At 45.6% G+C, this 19,713-nt stretch overlaps 1 protein-coding gene across 1 annotated transcript in view; it reads left to right on the forward strand.

Annotated features, from left to right (window-relative positions):
• ST8SIA3 (ST8 alpha-N-acetyl-neuraminide alpha-2,8-sialyltransferase 3) overlaps positions 1–19,713 on the forward strand; it is a 37,919-nt gene that overhangs the window by 10,326 nt on the left and 7,880 nt on the right. Inside the window, 2 exon segments of the mRNA XM_028479949.1 lie at positions 19,473–19,543; positions 19,545–19,712. Coding sequence (XP_028335750.1) covers positions 19,473–19,543; positions 19,545–19,712 — 239 coding nt within the window.

Genomic DNA, 19,713 nt, shown 5'->3' on the forward strand with positions numbered 1-19,713 from the left:
TTCTCCGCAACGGGAGAGGCCACAGCAGCGAGAGGCCCGCGTACCACAAAAAAAAAAAAAAAAAAAAAAAAAAAAAGATAGAAATACTGTATTCGTACACTTAAAACTTTGTTAAGAGGATAGATCTCATATTAAGTGTTCTTATCACAATACAATTTACATTTTTTTGATCTAAAAAAAGATGTTATTGTGAATCTGCCTCTGCCACTAACCAGCCAACTGCTTCCCTGGGCTCCAGGAGGCTCCTACGTGACAATGGCGTTAGGCAGAGGATTTATCAGGTCCTCACTGCTCTGACCTTCAGTGATGCTACAGCCCAATGAGCAGCCCTGACCCTGTCTAGAAAGAACTCTCCCCTCCCCTAGAAAAGGCCCTGGCTCTGACACAGTGGAAACTTCTCCCTAGTTCCAGCTCCCTGGCCAAGTGACACCAAGAAGCAAGAGCTGCTTGCAGAGAGGTGAGACTGAAACCACACACCTTGGTGGGATCGGGTTTCCCCAGCGAAGACTGACCCTGACGCCCAGGCTCTGCTCGCGGCCCGGGCTGCTGTGTGGGAGGCCAGGGCAGCTCCTCTCAAGTTCACATCCTGGGGCAGAAGGCGGCCTGTCTCCGCCTCTGGCCCTTCACACCAAACAGACCCACGGGCAGATGTTCTGGTGTAGTGCTTCCCACAAGCAGATGCCAGGGAGGCAAATCCTCTGGGGTCTGGGAAGAGGCATAAAAAGATCTGCAGGAAAAATCTGTTTTCACCTTTAAAATGCACGTGCTTTTTGTATTTTATTCCATACTCTTTCCATATTTATTTTAGTGTAAAAATCTTTCCCTCATTCTTCACGTAAAATTGGTACCCCAGGAAGATGCATTTCTCTTGTGCTTTTAGTACCCCCAGCACATATGACACCTCCCATGGAGGGTATGTATAGCTCAGTCAGCGAAGCAGGGGGTCCCTCAGGACTCCTCCCCCCACCCTCTGTGCTGGCTCTCAGCACCTGCTTCTGGTCCCCAGTTGTCACTCCTGCATTTACACTTGGTCGTCTCTCAGGCTCACAGCCTTGGCAGTTCCTTCAACCCAGACCCCCCGCCCCGCTTAGTTCTAAAGGACGCCCTGTTGCTGTCCTTAGACCCACAGAACCCCACTTCCCAGCACCAGTGAGGAGGGGGCATTTCTGACACCACCTCCCCAAATTCAGTGCCCAGGGGACAATGTTGGATCAGGACACCCCGGCCAGACCCCTCCCCCCAACATTTGTATGTAGATAAATCTGGCCAAAGAGAACACCTAGGGCAGCTGGAAAGATGAAAAATGGGGTAGGGTGGGGCAGAGGGTTGAGCAGAGCGACAAAAGAACAACTTTCGAACTGGGATGCTGCTGGGAGAGGTGTGGTGGCAAAACCGCGCGGGCAGGCAACCAGCAGCCCCGACACCTGTGCCGGTTGTCTCTCCAGGGGCACCAAGGTGTTCAGTTCCGGTGGGGAAGGGCTGGCACCTCCCACTAATGCTGGTCCAGGCAGAAGCTGACCCACCTCTCCAGAGAGAAGCCAAGCCAGCTATTTGGGCCCTTGGGAAAAACCAACTATCGGCAGATTTTGCAAAAACATTGGCTCAAAGCACTGATGCCTTAGAATAATGTTCCCTTCCCCCTCTACTCCAGGAGGGGCAGCCTGGAATTTTCCTGATGGTTTCAGCCAGGAATTTCCAAAAATCAATGGTCTCCAAAGTTTTTTGATCATTCATCTCTGTTAGTAAATATGTTAGATGCACTCTTAATATATGTGTATCTAAAAACTTATAAATTATATACAATGGTACCTATATATTTGTACATTATAAAGTGTATTCAAAAATAGGCATCTTCGAAGGATGAGTTGAAAATTAAATACAAATAAAAGATCTAATGTTTCTTTCTCCGGCCAATTCTCTGGTACAATCCAGGTTGGAGGCCACAGCTATAAGCAACCTCGTTGTCTGTTACTCTTCTGTTCTTTACATTTTGTTTGAGGTGCTGTGCTTCTGTTCAGCCATTAATCTCAGACGTGAATGTCTTTGTCACCCAGATGAATGTGGCTGAGAGTGGGAAGAAGAGATGAGAGGATTAACTATCGCCCTCAACTCGAAGGACCAGCTACACGTTCTGCAACAATTCCAAGTGCCTAAGCGACCGCTCTGCACGGGCCCTGTGTTGGGTACGGTGGGCCAGCCCGAGCACGGAGTCTGCTCTCCAGAGCACTCCATCTCCACTGCCCTCCGCTACCCAGAGCTCAGATTTGGAGCAGCCAGGGGGCAAGAGAAGTGATGGACCACAGGGAGATGACAGAAGAGCGGAGAGGTCCTGGGGGCTGAGCCAGTCTCCGAAGAATGGGCAGGATACTGACATGTGGGATAGGGGGAAATAAGACTCCCAGCAGAGGGGCTAAATGTCTCCAAACATTTAATAAGATATGCCTTAAGGCGGCCCTAATGAATATCCTGTCCCAAAGTCTGTTGGAAACAGGAAAGCACAGGAAGAACATGCCACCACTTTGTATCAGGCCTGGACTCCAGTGCTGGCTTTTCCACCTTCTGGCTGTGTGACCCAGAGAAAGCCACTTCACCCCCTGAGCCACAGCTATCTCGTCTGTTAAATTCAGATACTATAGGTCTCAGGGTTGCTGCAAAGTGTAAAGAAAATCACACATCAGTGTCCACTTCGGTGCACAGTAAATACGAGTTCCCTGTAGAGAACAGCGCTGGGGGATGCCCACGGGAACAGGAGCCCCTCTGGATTGACCATTCATGAATGTGTGCCACCCCTTCCTGACCAATTTGTATTTTCATTCTGGCCCATCTTAAGGCCCAGTGAGTGACCACCTGTGTTGCAGTTAAGAGCACAAAGTCAGAAAGCAGACTCCCTCAGTCCAAACCCTGCTCTCCCACGTGCTGGCTGCATGCCTGTGAACAAGCCCCAACTATCTCAGCCTGCTTCCTTATTAAATGGGGATGGGTGCATTCATTCAACAAGTATTCATTTTGCACCTGCTATGCACCAGACACTATTCTGGCACATGCAACGATGCTGAGGATACAGCAATGAACAAAACAGATAAAGATCCCAGGTCTAGAGCAGAATATGTACAAGATGAGCCTGGATCATCTTGTCACCCCAGAAACCAAGGCAGCCATCCAAAGTCCTGTCAAGAGATCTTGGGACCCAAACTGAAGGGACTCCCACTAGCTGAAGAAGAGCGTCAATAAGACGAACACTGGCAGTGGATTGAAACGCATCACATTGGTAAACCTCCAACAGTTCATACTCATGGATATTTCTAGATGGCCACATTATGATGATGCTAGATGTGTTATTCTGAAAAGTGAACAAAATCAAGCATTTAATTCAACTTTCCTAAATGAGCTGTATCTCAAGGTAACTCAAGAGTTGATGCGGGGATGTTTCACTCTACAGGAATGTTCTGGAAAGTAAAGAAAAGAAATGATAAAATATCACCATCTTACAACGCCCATTGAGTCAATAAATCTGGGCACGATCATCAATGGCCGCTCACACCCCACCAAAGAGATAACCGGACACCACGTGACTCCTGACACACAGCACCGATGAAGTACTCCTGGCAAACAGCCAAAGACCAAACCTGAATCTGAAGAAGCCTCTGGGTCTAACTACCAGGTTGCAAGAAATACAGGGGGCAGAGGAACATGTTAAATGACATGATGGGAATATAACCAGCAAGATCCAAGACAAACCGCCCAGTTTCTTCAACAAAAATTACCAAGTGGGAGGGGGGAGAAAGAGGGAGGGGGAACCTATGAACTTAAAAGAAATAATCACATGCAATCTATGGATCTTACGTGTTCTGATACAAACAAACACGCTAGTAAAAAATCACTTATGTGTTTAATGGGTACAGAGTTTCAGATGGGAATGATGACAAAGTTCTGGAGATGGATGAGGGTGATGGTTGCACAATGTAAATGTACTTAATACCACTGGGCTGTACACTTCAAAATTATTAAAATGGTCAATTTTATGTAATGTATATTTTTACCACAATTTAAAAAATCTTTTGAGACTATTAGAGAAATTTGAACACTGACTGGATATTCAACAGTATCAAGGAATTGCTACAGTGGTATTTTATGTGTCCTTAAATCTTAGAGATACATATGGAAGTATTTATAGATTAAATGGTATGATGGCTGTAATTTGCCTCAAATTAATCCAGTGGGGTTGGAGGGATGGTGTAAATGATACAAGATTCAGCAAGAGTTGGTGATTATCGTAGCTGGATGATGGATATAAGGGATTTATTGTATAATTGAAATGTTTCATAATACAAAGTTCTAAAAAATTATCCCTTCCCTCCCAGAGTCTACACTTGACTGTGGGAAAATAAACAAATAAGTAAAATATGTAGATGGTGATGAGTGTTACGGAGGAGAAATAAGCCAGGAATATAGGAGGAGGTGCAGGCTGGAAACATAAATTTGAACATTGTCAGCACATGTAGGTATTTAAGGTCATGAGACCGGTTTAGTCCATCCAGGGAATGAGTGTAGATACAAGTTAGTAGTCTGAGTCCTGAGTTCTGGGGTTCCCCGCTGTTGAGAGATTAGGACGATGAGGAGAATCCAGCAAAGAACCGGGAAAGAAAAATCAGTGAGGGAGGGAGAAAACTCACAGGAGCATGAAGTCCCGGAATCCAGAGACAAAAATGTTCCAAGCAGGGAGTGATCGTCTGTGTCAAATGATGATAATGGCCCAGTAAGCTTAGGACTAAAGATGGACCATTCGATTCAGCAATAGGAAAGCCTGATTAGAGTGGGTTCTGGGGAGAACTGGAAACATCAAAACATATAACGTTTTTCAAGTATACAACACCACTGTTAACTGTAAGGTATTGTATACTTGAGAGTTGCTGAGAGTAGATCCGAAGCATTCTCACCACAAAGAGAGGGGGGAGAAAGTTGACTATGTTAACTATATAAGCTGATAGGTAGATCAATTATCTTGATCTTGGCAATCATTCCAAGCGTATATGTATGTCAAATCATCACGTTGTGTACTTTAAATATATACAATTATACTTGTCAATTATTCCTCAATAAAGTTTTCTAAGAAAAGAATAGACAACTCTTTTTAAGGAGTTTTGCTATAAAAGAGGACAGAAAATTGGGGTGGCGGCTGGACGAGTAAATGGAGTCAAGAGACGAATTTTTTTTTTTTTACTTTTATTTAATTTTTGAATTTTATTTATTTTTTTATACAGCAGGTTCTTATTAGTTATCCATTTTATACATGTTAGTGTATACATGTCAACCCCAATCTCCCAATTCATCACACCACCACCACCACCCCGCCGCTTTCCCCCCTTAGGGTCCATACGTTTGCTCTCTACATCTGTGAAGAGACGAATTTTTTAAACTAGGAGAAATTAAAGTGTGTTGGCAGGCTGCTGGGAGGGAACCAGCAGAGAGCAACATTTTGATGATGCAGGAGAGGAGCAGGGCTGAACCACTGCCCTGGAGTAGGCGAGGCCAGGGACGGTCTAGTGCACAAGTTCCAGGGCTGCAGCTCATCCAGGGGAATGGATGAGAGGGAGGGTAGATGGTATCGTGTCGACGCAACACAGTGGTAGAAGACATGCCGGTGTGGAAGCTCTGTTCTAGTTGCTTTCAGTTTCTCAGGGGGGTCATCGGGCGAGAGCGAGAATAAGGAAGGTGGTGCAGAGGCTTAGGGAGAGAGGAGAAGGTGTGCCAGGCATCCACAGTAGTGGAGCAGATGAAAGGACCCGGGAAATATAGATGGACCATCCGAATAATACCCATACCTCCGGCATAAAGTTGACAAAATTCAGTCAGATGACACATGAAAAAGTGCTTAGAATAGTGCCTGACATAATACACACAAGAAATATTAGCCTGTCATTTGTTACTACTAGGCCGCTCTCCTAAATGCTCTTAATTCTTAATTCAAGAACTGTCACTATTTCTAACAGACAGGGTTGAGTGAAGTCCCACGTTGTCTCCATTTTACAGTTCTTAGGATGAAACCCTGGAGAACAGCCCCTTCACCTCAAAACCAATGGAGCCACGCCTGCTGAGGCCGTGCCCCTGCACATGCCCGGGGAGGAGTCTCTTCTGGAAGGCAGCCTTCGCCGGCAGCGGGCACGGCCACGGAACACTGTGTCCCGCTTGCTGAGAGGAGAGACCATTCTGATCAGGTAGCTCCTTGGTCATTACCTTCCTTGCCTTGGAATTTCATTAGGACCTGGTGTGGCTCCTGGGGTCCCAGTTTCCAGGGGCTTAGAATGATGTTGCCTGGGGTACAAATACAAAATCGCAAATAGCTGCCTGGTGTGCGGACTCGGGGGATTCTGTAGTACAGGGGTCCTCTCTGGTGACCTGCCAGGCATGAGGTGGGTTAACTATGAAGAGGAAGGTGAGCCATCCATGTGGCGACAAGAGCAGGCTGGCTGGGGAGATGCTGGGCGCGATGGTGGGAAGTTCTGAACCAGGGGTCCCAAGGCTTCCGACATTCTCCTGGCTCTGTCCCGATGAATCGCATTACCTTGAACTGTTCAGCTTCCTTTTTGGGTAAATGGGAATGAGGGTGAGGATGACGATGGTGATGACGGCTTTACTCTGACTCTAACAAAACACAGTCCCTGCCATTCTAAAGTCAGTGCTACGAAAGGAAGGGAGGTAGGAAGGGGCACGTTTCCTGGGTCAGCTGTCTTCTGTCTGCACCTCCACAGCCACTCTCCACTCTGATCCACTCTGCTTCTTGCCCAGGGATGTGGGCCTGGATCCGGACTGCATCAGTGGGTTCGCTTGCCTTCTGGCTTCAGGTTCGGCTAATGCAAGACCCCAGCTGGAGACCAGAGACTGGACGTAGCATGAAGTCAGGCAGTTGTTTGCCATGAGTTGGCTACTGGAGGCCACACCTCCTGCAGGTTGGCTTCCTCATCACCCACCCTCTCTAGACTCTGGTGGCCCCTTGCTCTCCTGCCCTTCAGGAGGGGAGTAAGAGCCCCCCACACTCATTAGCCCTGTGATGCTTCACCATCCCTTACTGGTCTCCCTAATCCCCGCCCACACCTTTATTAAACTCTCTTCAAATGCCTCGTTTGGTTTTATCTGCTGTTTCCTCCTGGGACCTTGACTGAGTTCCTTTTCTAGTAAGGTCCAGACTCTCTTATCATCTCTCGACTGAGTGCAGGAATCACTGACAAACACTGACTAGTATTTATTGAACGGTTAACACATACCAGCTTCCACTTAGGTTACAAAAAGTAAAAAGCATCACTTACTGCAAAAGACCTAAAATCTCACTTGAAAGTCAAGGCATGTGCACATCAAAAGCACAAAATGTGCCTCACACATGCTTGATGAAGCTGAGTTCTTTCCCTCCCTACTAGAAGGAGAAACTTGCTTTCCAGTTGCTCAGCCCCTGGGCCTCTTGCCAAACTAGGTCCCCTACAAACCAGGTCCCCACAGAACCGGGAGGCGTAATAGAGGAACAACAGGATGCCGGGTTGTAAGCTTTCCTATTGCAGCACGTATTCCATCAGAATGTCCAGTTTGTTTATCTATGTCCCCAACCAGACAATGAGCCCTGTGAACACAGGGACCCCAGTCCTCTCATCAACCATCCTCTTCTCCTCTGGACCACTGTGCTGGGCTCCCAACCGTTCTCCCTGCTTCAACCCCTGTCCCTGTCCTGTTAACTATTCCTCACACGGTATCAGGAATGGCTTCCAAAATGATAAATCTAATCCTGCCGCTCCACTGCTAAGACCACCCAAGGGCTTCCCCCTGCACCCGGGATAGAGTCCAACTCCACACGCTACAGGGGCCTATGGATCTGGTGCCAACCTCAGCCTCACCACGTTCCCAACCACACCAACCTTTCCGTTCCACAAACAAGCCAAGCTAAGTCTGACCCCTGGCCCATTGCACTTGCTGTTCCTTATTCCTGGAATGCCTGGCTGGCTCTTTGCTCTCCTCTAGGCCTCAGCTTAAACTCACACCCTATATCACATCTCCTCTTACAGTTTCTACATCGCACTTAGCACCATATGCTCCCACGGTATTAGCACCATGAGAGTGGGACCTTGTGCGTGTCGTTTGCCACTAGATCCCCAGAGCACATAACTTGGGCACGCAGTACGTTCTCATTACATAAAGAGTGGGTAAAGGCCTGCTATTCAGATGAGCTCAAAGATGCTTTGGAGGAATGTATTAGGAGCATAAAATTCTTTAAGTGAAAGTAAGGGGGAAGTTAACCTGACGCTTTATGTTATTTTGGCAGGTTACTGACGAGAGCTGGCTAGCCAGAAAGGAAGAGCTGAGTCCACATGTAGGGGAGGTGTTGGGCTATGCCCCTGGGGGTCCTTATAAGAAACTTTGGGGAGCTTCTGTCCTTCACATAGGTTGGGTGGGGGCAGGGAGCTGTGTAGAGCCACTTCACTCTCTTCTTCCCACTCCCCTTTATTTTCCTTTCTCTCTTTCAGTCTTTCCTTCATCTCCTCCCATGGGTAATGAAATATTGGCCTCATCTAGCACTACTGCCTCTCTTTAAGACTTCAAAAGTCTCTCTTTAGGAGGTCCCAGGGACATCAGAGGAGGGACCAGATTTTTAAAAAAAAATAAACATCAGAGTTTAAACAATGTGGCATGGCATTATGTCAGTTAAGATGCCTTTGGTCAAATTAAGCCCAGACTCAACTGGTTTAAACAGTAAAGAAGATTTATTTTCACATATAGCTAGAGGTCCTGGTAAAGGGAAGCTGCAAGATCAGTTAAATCAATTCCTTGCAATATCCTCAAGGACCCGGTTCCTTCTGACTTTCTACCTTAACATCCCCAGTGTTAGATTTGTCCTCAGCTATCTCCCCTCATGGTCACAAGGTGGCTGCCACCATTCCAAACCTCATGACAAACATGACAATGTCCAGGGGAAGAAGAGTGACTGCTTTTCCCTCAGGTCTCATTTTAAAACAGGTAATCTTTCTCAGAAACTCTCCCAGACACTTCCTTTCATGTCCCATTGGCCAGAGCAAAGCCAAATGTGGCAAGAGAATGAAATCACCATGGTGAGATTAGACTCATCGAGAATTGTTCTTGAGCAGGAGATGAGGGTTGGGGAGTTTGCCAAAGTGCCTATTCCGGGTACCAGCCAAGAATCTCACGCCATTCTGAGGTATTAGGTAGAAGGTGCACAGTTAGCCAAATTTCAATGTAATGACCATTGTGAAATGCAGAAGGCAAAAGGTTGCTAGCCTATAAAATAATGGGAAAATATATCATTGATGAGAACAGAGAAAACAAGTGCCTAATTCTAACTCTTTGGGGTAGAGGGTGGGGAATGAACAGGAAACTGCGGATGCTTTCTCAGAGGAGATGCCAATAACAAAGTCAAGATATCTTGATATTTACTGTATGCCCAGCACAGAGCTTGGCGTGTTACATAATTAACTCATTTAATCCCTTCAATAGCCCTATGACATATGTACCACTCTTTCGCATTTGAGGTGAGGAGACTGAGGCATGGAGAAGTTAAATAGCTTTTCCCAGGTCACCAAGTTAGTTAACTGGTCTCTGGATTCAAGTCCGGGCAGGCTGATTCCAGACCCATTATTTTACTTAATCCCTGGACTATACGTTCTCCTTAATCTTGAGAAAGATTTCCAAAGGGACAAGCATGAGCTCCCCATGTGTTTAAACTGAAGTAGGAAGTCTAGGCAGAAGGGACAGCAAATAAGATGAGTTGAAGGAGATAAAAAGGTTCAAGTACACCTGCTAGAAAGTGATTACCTGGTTCAGGTAGGAGTTGGTTAGGAATTTGGTTAGGTGGTACAAAAAGAAAGGAAGAGGCAAATTGAAAAAAATACACAATTTTCAAAGGAAGAAATACTACCACTAACACTGATATAATTGATTATGGGTATTACCAGAACAGAAGTTCATGCCAGCAGATCTTAAGAAAATGGAATGTCTATAAAGGATTCACAGGACATAGAACCAAACCTAGAAAGCCATTCAGTGTCCATGCAAGTTGGCTCCCAAAGTCACTCTGGTAGTTCCTCAGTCTCTTCCAGTCAATGTTCCCCATGTTCTCCCTCCACGTTCCAAGGGAACTGAGAGCCTTTCTCCCTGGTCACCGTATGGGCAACCAGCCAGTGGATGGGTGGACCCACTTCTGCTCCAGTTAGTGCACACGGCACAGCCTCGAACTGCTTCCCTACCAGAGCCACGGGCAGGGCAGTGTCAGCCAAATGGGGAGATCATGATGTAAGCCTAGGTAAAGGAGGAAGAATATTCAAGGCTGATTTACAGCATGAAAAGGATGAGGCCCTTGGGAGTGACGAAATGGTTGGGAAACATTTAAAAGAACTAGTTTGTAGGAGGGAAGAAGATGATGTGCTCAGTTTCGAACAAGTTAGGCTTAAGAAGATGGCACATCCAAGAGATGGCATTAGAGGGACAAGACTGGAATGCAGGTCAGGACTGTATACATAGATACGAGACTCAGTCAAGTAGATGATCATCCAGTTATTGAGCATGTGTCTATCCTAGGTTCTAGAACTGTCCTTGGTTCTAGAGCTGCCGCAGTGATCAGAATGAGGCCTCTGCTCTTGTTTGGCTTGCTTTCTAATGTTTAAGCCCTTGAAAATAAGTGACCCTTTGCACAAACCCTCACACTATTCCCTGTATCCTGTGTGACCATGCAGAGAAAAGAGAGAGGTTGAAGTCATGTAATTTGGGAAGACAAAATAAAGATGGTGAAGAAGAAATAAGACTGGGAGGGCACCCTCAGAGAAGAATAGGGAACCAAGAGAATGTCATTTATGGAAGGAGGCGTGAGTTTAAAGAAGAAATTAACATCCATTGGCTCCCGGCTAACAGTGAAGGAAAAGCCACTGAATTTGACAGGAGAGTTGCCACTGGTCAGCTTCTAGCAATGGTATTTGGTCCTCACTGTGCATCAGAATCACCTGAGGTGCCTTAAAACATACAGATGCCTGGGAGCTACTGCCAAGATCCTAATGCAACTGGTTTGGGATGTGGTCTGGGCATTGGTATTAACGGTTGCTCAGGTGACTTAAATGTGCAGGGCGAGTTGAGAAACACTGCTCTAAATAAAGTGATTTCAACCGTAGAGGCTAGATTGCAGAGAATAGAAAAGGAGAGCGTTTTTTTGTAGTGGAGAGACTAGCAGTCTTAACATCAGACATGGATGTTTAGTCTCAGTCTCCTCTGCCTTGCTGTGGGATTTAACCTCCTTGTGTCTTATCTCTGAAATCAGGATAGAAATACTTGCTGTGCCCAACTCACAGTTTCCTGGGGAGGTCAAGATGGGATAATAGATGTGAGAGTACTTTGAAAAAAGATTGAAGTGCTATAAAAATGTAAGATTTATATGGTTGTCAGTTTTTTGCCCCAAAGATAGTGATTATCAGTTGTAAAGACCTACGTGGAACCAGCATCCCTTTCCACTCTGAGCTCACAAAAAGAGCATCCTTTGATAAGTGCTCACAGCCACTATCTAAAGGTCTAATGCTGTCTGCAACCCTCACTTTTTCACAGCTAGTCTTACACCAGATCTATGATAGATGAAGTTTCCACAGTTTTGCAAATCCTACCTAAAATTGCTAAATGCACAGCCATCCAACCTAAAACTAAAGAGTTGAAGGATGTTGCTGTAAAGATTAAAAAGTAAGTTTGATGTTACAAGGTCCCCGTTTAGTTGTCAGTCCTAATTGTCATAGAGAATGGGGAAGGCAGAGAACAGACTGGGGGACATCTGGGAGTGCAGACAATGCTGCAGGGTCAGAAAAGCCTAATTCCCCCGGCAGATGGGGAAAGATTGTCCAAAATCTAAGCCAAAACCAGCAGAATTCAGTAACCACCTTGGAGTCTACGTCATACCTGGATATGCCAACATGCATAATATATGTCATGCCAGGTCTCCAAGAAATGAAGCAACCTTCTCAGCGTTCCGCACTCTGATTGCCCTTGAGGTAGCACCTGCCCCCAGGTGAGCAGTGGTACCTGTTGATGGTGACTAAGGTCCAACTGGGAGGCTTTCTGTAATCCTAGATGATCACAGAGGAGAAAAATAGCATTACGACATGCTCTCTACTCACTTTTGTTGGATATTTTCCTTTGGGAAAAATACAAGATCGATACAATTCTTTGTGAAGGACATGGCATACATAATGGTTGAGTTTCTTTTTTCTAATGAGCAGCTTGAACTCAGAGCAAGAATAAAGCTCCTCCACGGGAATTAAGCCAGGTGTCAGATAACAGGTGTAAGCCTCGGAGAGATGCTGGGGAAGATCAGTTACCTCCCTCTCGCCTCTGCGCCTGCCCTGGCTCCTTCTACTCGGGTTGCTGTTAGGGAGAAGGTGGTAATTACATTCTCCATCTGCCTGCAAGTCTCCACCCAACCTCTTCGACCTGCAAAAAAGGCTTACATCAAAATTGCCCTCCTCCATACACAAGTACAGACACCCAAAGCTAGACACTCCCTCATCTTACACCACCTCCAACAGGACTTAGAGTCTTTGCATGTAAAACTACCGACTAAAATAGAATTTTGAAATAAAGATATAAAGGATCCTTCCCAAGTTTACATCAATCATCTCATCCATTGAGAAGCCACTTTCCTCATGTTCAACCATCCTTGTAAAAAGCTGACCATGAGGAGAAAGGGATACAGAAGCCAAGGTGGATACTATATCCTTGGCTCCTTTTTAAATGAGAAATATTCACTTTGAGGAAGCATCTTTCATGCCCCAGTGTATAGACCCTAAGCTTCTGGCATGGAAGGCAACCAGGTTTGGTGAAAAGAGGAATAACTATGCAGTCATTCAGTTCTATATTAAAATCCCATTTTTAAAATAGCTGCTGTGAACTTGGCCAAGTAATTTAATGCCCCTTAGTCTCTTTTTCCCTTATCTACGGCAAGGAATAAAATACTATCATATAGCATTATTGTGAACATGACACAGAACGTGGAGGTCCATAGTATATAACATGATGTAGCTCAGTCTCCCCACTGCGCTACTGAGTTTTTCAATATTGGGATGTCCAGTGACCACTTATTCCTGTGAATTCCCTGTGAACACAATACGAGAAATCTCAGCTAGAGGCATGTGCTTATAATCGGGAGAGGGGGGTCCACAGACCGGGAGGGGATACTTATTAGCAGTCCATCCTTCAATGATTCCTACCATTTCCGCATGGAAGCTGTACTCATCAATAAATCAGCACGTGGTAGTGCATTTTTTAAAAACTACATGGAAATTTTATCGCTTTTTGTTATAATAATATACACACAAAAGTGTTTTTCCCCCTGCTCTCAAAGATATGTTGTTGACAATCACAGTTTCAGAGGCACAAGGAACAAAAAAACTGCCCAAAAACTCAAGATGAAGGCTAAAATGAGATTTTTTTTAAAAACACCTCCCCTGATGGTACCTAGGAAATATCACTGTGGCTGCTCTCACCGTGGGTGATTTTCTGTACCCACAGTCAGTGCGATAAAGAGACACAATAGACATAAGAATAGCTTAAAGCTTAACTGTAAGATTATTTTTCAAGTAGCTTCTCCAAGTATAATACCTTAGCTTCTAGAAAAAGTAATCGCTGCAAACATTTGAAAAGTCGAAATTCTATGCAAGGACCCAGGAGATTAACACAATTGAACGTAATAGCTCTTCCCAACGATTTCCCAGGGATTGGACCGCAAAAAGCCTTAAGACGGCTTTCCAAATATATTTTATTTATTCATTGAAGAAAAGGCTATTTGAAGTTCTTGTATTCCTTTCACATAGAGATGCTCACTGAGCTTTAAGAGAAGTCTGTAGGCGCAAAATGAGTAATTCCTCAACTTCTGGAAAATGTAATCATTGCAAACATCTGAAGTGTTAAAATTTTATGCAAAATGTCTTTTGTAAAAGATACAGATAAAAACCTTGAAAAAAAATCATTTCAAACTGGTCTCAGCATTTATGTTTTAGAAATTAATACAGGGGACTTCCCTGGTGGCGCAGTGGTTAAGAATCCGCCTGCCAATGCAGGGGACACGGGTTTGATCCCTGGTCCAGGAAGAGTCCACATGCTGCAGAGCAACTAAGCCCGTGCGCCACAACTATGGAGCCTGAGCTCTAGAGCCCACGAGCCACAACTGCTGAACCTGCGAGCCACAACTACTGAAGCCTGCGTGCCTAGGGCCCGTGCTCCACAACAAGAGAAGCCACCGCAATGAGAAGCCCGCACACCGCAGTGAAGACCCAACGCAGCCAACAATAGGTAGATAGATAAATGAATAAATAAAGGTTTTTAAAAAAAATATTAAAAAGAATAAAATAAAATAAAAAATAATACACACTCAAATGCCTGTGAATGCACAGAGCATCTCTGGATGGCAACAGTAGCTGTCTTTAGGGAGATAAGGGTAGGAGGGCGTTTCACTATTCACAGTGCATCCCCCCTATGCTTTATATTTTGTATTTAATTAAACGTGTTCTCTTCAGTAAGCAAGCCAACTCGCGCACCCCATTCAAGGTGAATGATCTTTCCCTACAATCAGTACTGGAGACCGACCTTCTCCCTAACCTGCACCTCAGGTATGCTACAGAGCAGAGAAGCTCCTTGCCTTCTTTCCACACTGGGCATCAGCTGTGTTGGGTGCTGTGCTGGCACTAAAGTATACAATGAAAATAAGATGCTGTCTCATGACTGTCCCCACGGGATGGCTGGGCACCCCCCCACCCCTGTGCCCAGGCTCCAGCCCTACTCAGTTTTCTCCCAGCCACAGAGCAGGCCACTGCCTTTCAGATGTATCACTGTGGTCTTTTCCTTGTTGCCACATACCCCCACCCCAACCCTTGTGATTAAATGGCTTTTTTAAAGAGGCTAGTATGCATCCTCTTCCTCAGTAGCCCTGAGACACAATGACCAAGGGAAGAGGTTTAAAGCCCACTTCCTCTTGGCCCTGGAATACCAGTGGACACATTAAAGCCACTAGCTGTGTGACCTTGGCAAGTTGCTTAACTTCTTTGAGCCTCAGTTTCTCATTCTTGAAATGGCGGCAGTCATTATACCATCATAGGGATGGAACGGAGATTGAATGAGATTAGTTATGTAAAATGCCTAGTATAATACCCAACACATAGCAGGTGTGCAATAAAAGTGAGATGACAAAATCATCATCATCTTCAATGGTAGTAGCATTAACTGGTTCTTACTGTCAAATGGATGATGCTTTCAAACTTCCCAGGCCTGCACACATTTCCAGCTGTCTGTCTCTGGACCTGCTTACAAGCAGTATGCAGCAGTAGAAAGGGTGGGCTTTAAAGTCAAAGAGGTTTCACCTTGAGCAAATCCTTAACATCAGTTTCTTCAGCTATAAAGTGAGGAGAATTATACCTTCCTCACCAGATTGGTGCAAAGATTACAGATAATGTATAAAAAGCACCTGGCACTTAATAAGTGCTCTATACGTGTTGGCTCTTTTCACCTTACTCCAAGCGGGCTTATTTATTCACTGGCCCCAACACGCCTTTCTCTCTTCTGCCTCTGCATCTTTTTTCAGCCTCGTTGTCCCAGACTGCCTTGCCCCTGTTAACCATCTCCATCTCTGGAAACTTCCATGTATCTTTCTAGTTTCAGTTCCATCTGAGAGCTTTCATGAAGCTCTCTTTGACCACAATGGCTTTTCCCACCTCTGAACTCATAAAGTATTTACCTTCTGTGGGGAAATAGGAGGTAGAAATCCAGAGGACCCCAAGACCTTTCCTCTGTGGCCACTGTTAGACCTAGTAGAAATGAAGGAGTCAGGCAACAGTGTACAGAAAGAACTCCATCACATGTGGCTTGGGGACAGTCCACTGGGAAACTGCTCTTTGGGAGTTTCCCAGTGGACTGTCATCTGGAGGGGTCACTTGCCCTTCCAAAAGTCAACTCCATGATGCCTTATTCAAGAGTGTTTCATAACAGAAAATGGTCAATTTTTTTCATTCATAAATTAAGGCACAAAACAGGCTGGCGGGCCACTGGACACATCAGCTGATGTCCACACAAGCAGTCACTGTCTCCATCTCTCCATGGGCCTGACTCCAGCTGCCCCTATACGCATTCGGTTCAAATGAGATTGATCCATTCCTCTATACAAACTTTGGACAGTTCTGAACAGCACTGCTGAAGATACGGCATCTCATCAGGAGCCTTCGTGGGCTCTTCTTTGTGGCAGTCAACTCCCCCTCTGACTGTTCTCCAAGCCCACCGTAATCTTCCCTGCCTTCTGTTTTCCCTCTACTTGGGACGTCCTTTTTAAAGTTCTTTACCTAATGAACCCCACTCATGATTTAAAATCCAGCTCAGAGGTTGCCCTCTGTGAAGAACCCCACCACCAACCTCTCCAGACCGAGTTTATAACCCAGTTCTCTCATCAATCCTTTATTGTTGAGCTCTTCACATGGTACTGCCAGAATGCTTACTCCTCTCTCCCCTCACAAGACCATAAGCATTATGAGGTCAAGAATAATTTTATAACCCCTGAGTCTGCCTATCAGAGTGTCTGACAACCAACACATTTGATTTAATGAATTGATGAAAGAAAACAGAAATAAATGAATGGATGATGTCATTTCTAACAAAAGACACCACCCCTCCCAGCTTTCTCATCCAAGTGGTGCCTATAAATTATTCTTGGTAGGTATGGGTTGGTGAGGAACTACACAGGGCAACAGAGCCATGTTTGCAAAATGTGGGTACTTTTTGCAAACAAAATGTGGGAAAGTACTTGTATCCAAAAATAACAGCTCCCCTAGAAAATATTAAGTCAAAGGAGTCTTTCATTTCTGTATTTACCCTCCTGAACTACTATCGAGGTCTGATTTCCAATGAAATCTGAAAAAGTGATATTTTGTAAAAGTACCCTATTTTTAAATTTACTAAGTAGCTATAATCCCAGACCTGAAAAATACCATATTCAGTAGCTGCAGTTACTCTTTGAAGCAGCATTCCCAAGATTTTTTCCTCTGGTAATTACTGAGCAATCCGTTGTCACCTTTAGGCCTGGCATAGGATTCTGCGTGCCTGTTTATTTTCTGGCTAATTTGGTTCCTTCACATCACATGACCTTCAGTGACCCATAGGCAATATGGGAATTATCCCGGCAGGACTTTCTTTAGAGGGTTCGCAGAGGTGTGCTAAGCAGAAGTAATACATCAATTTTTAAATCCAGGCAGAATGAGTCCATATCATATGTTCCAGGAAAGCCTGTAATGCTGTAAGGGAACCAAAGAGCTTCTCGATCTTTGTCATTTTCCGTAGGAAGATGCCTCACCAAGTACATCCTTTTCTATGCATTCTGAAGCAGGATATTTATGGGGTCAGAGAAAGACACTAAAAACTTGCCCAAGCTGTTTAGCTCATATTTATTAACTGCTTAATACAAGCCAGGAGCTGTACCTAGGACTTTGCATGCCTTGTTTAATTTTCCCCAAAATCCTGGGAGGTTTTTATTTCAGTTATGCAGATAAGGAGCTTGAAGCACAGAGATGCTGACAACTTATCCAAGGTCACAGAGTCAGCGTTTGAGGTCCAGTCTGCTGACTTCAGAGCCTGGAGCTGTAACCAGTACTCTGGCCTCCAAGGTGTGTCCCTCTACTTCTTGTTCAAGAAGAGTTTTTCCAATATGTGTAATTCCCAGACAGCTCTCATAAGATCTTATTCCCTTTGGCATTTTACACTATATTCATATGAGCTCTTTTTAAAAAAAAAAATAGTATCTATTCAAAAAATATGCTTCAAGTATTCATCATGCGTGGACATGTAAGACTTCTCTAAAATTTTTACATAGTTAAAAAGTCCCATGGGGAAAAGATTGTGTCCTCTTAACCTACATTTTTAGATTTTGATATAAAACATCTTGAGTAGGTGCAAAATTACTAACTCTCTGTTCCACTGGAAAAAGACAGCTGCATTCTGTGCGCTGCCATCCACAACCAGATGTGATTCACAGGGAGCTCATTAGGTCCTCAAACACTTATTAAGCGTGCCTCTCCATAGACAGTATGTGGGGAGTATGCGGAAACAGGGCAGAAGAAGACATGGTCCTGGATCTGCAGGAGCTTACAGCCCAGGAGCTCACCGCTTTGAAGAATTCATAGCCCACAGACAGACCATAACATCAGGTCCACCAAAGCCCATAAAACCAGAAGTTCAAGAGAGAAAGAAATCATAGCCACCTTGGAAAACATCAACTTGCTTTATTGGAAAAGGCTCCTGAAGGCCGATTTCTCACCTCCAGCTTCTTTCCTTAGTGCTTACTTCTTTCCTTAGTGCTCACTGTCCTGGGAGGACCAGGCCAAGGGTAAAGCGAGGGGGAAGACGTCACAAGTTACTCGCAAAGGACAGAGCTAAAGAAACATGTAGATGGCCTTCTGAGCATCCAACAGCATGACTGAAAATGAATTAACTTTTATTTCCAATGTATATTAAAACAGATAACATGTGAATATGCTAAAGCAAATTGAAACAGCAACACAAAGTGTCAGGCAGTGAGCTTTCCTTCCCCCCTCGGAGGCAGCATCTCTTACTTGGTTCCCGAGTTCCTCCAAAAGACAGTTCTGGGCATTTATAATGGACAGAGGTTTATGATGCCCCAGCTCCTGGTCTAAGCTAAGATAAGCTTCAGGGCAAAGTTGAGTGGCCCATCCTGAAGGCCTGGCCACAGGGATGAGTCAGAAAAGTGGCTAATGGAGAGTTTAATCAGAGGGAACTGCTCCAGTCCTGGTTACCTCTGGGGCATGCTGGTCGTCCACGTTCAGGGTGCTGGGAGTCAGACACTGGGAGGAAAGGGAGGGGGAGCCGGGCCCTCCACACTCACAGCTCACCTTACAACTCTGCTAGGCACCACCCATCTTTTAGAGAGAAGTGTAGTATGCGCTGGGCATAGGAAGCAGATACGGGAGAGGTTACGGAAGATTCCAAGGAGGTTTTAAGCGCTCACAAGGCCCAGCCGCTATTTAGGGCTTCCTTGCTGGGGTGCTGGGGCAGGTGCTGATCCGTGGGGCCCGGGGCTGTGCTCTGTGGTGAGGAGAGAAGCTTTTAAATCTCTACTCCTAAAACCACTCTCCCTGCATCTCATAAGCACCCAGCTGTTGTGTATCCTCCCGGACAGCAACTCCAGTTATTTATCTCTATATTCCACGATTAACTTATAAAGTAATGAATTGTCCATTGAACTAAGTTTGGGCGTCTGTCTGGCCAGAGGCACCTCCCGGCCTGCACCCTCCGCTGGGAAGGCCATTGACGCGGGCTGCAGCCTTCCAGCCTCAATCCCTCCCCTTCATCCCTCCCTCTACCGCCCCTCCCCCGGTATTTGGGAGATTCGAGTGCATTAATTAAATCCTGTGCTTAGATCGAACTGTAACGTTATTCCAATCACATTTATCTTGCAGGCGGCAGAGGAGACGGCAGCCTCGCTGGAAACGCGCTGGGAAGCCCGAGCCGGCGGTCGGAGACGCACGGCGCGCAGCTACATCGCCACGCCGCCGCGCAGACCCTCCATCTTCCTGCTCGGCCTCCCGGCCCGCTCGCCCCTGCCTTGGGGGCCTGGCTTCTCTCTGGGGCTCCTGCCCGCCCCTACGCCCCGGCCCTCCGCGGCTCCCCTGCTCGGTCCCCTCCCCACCCCCCACCCCC

Source organism: Physeter macrocephalus, chromosome 19 (assembly GCF_002837175.3).
Source record: "Physeter macrocephalus isolate SW-GA chromosome 19, ASM283717v5, whole genome shotgun sequence".
NCBI classification, from domain to species: domain Eukaryota; kingdom Metazoa; phylum Chordata; class Mammalia; order Artiodactyla; family Physeteridae; genus Physeter; species Physeter macrocephalus.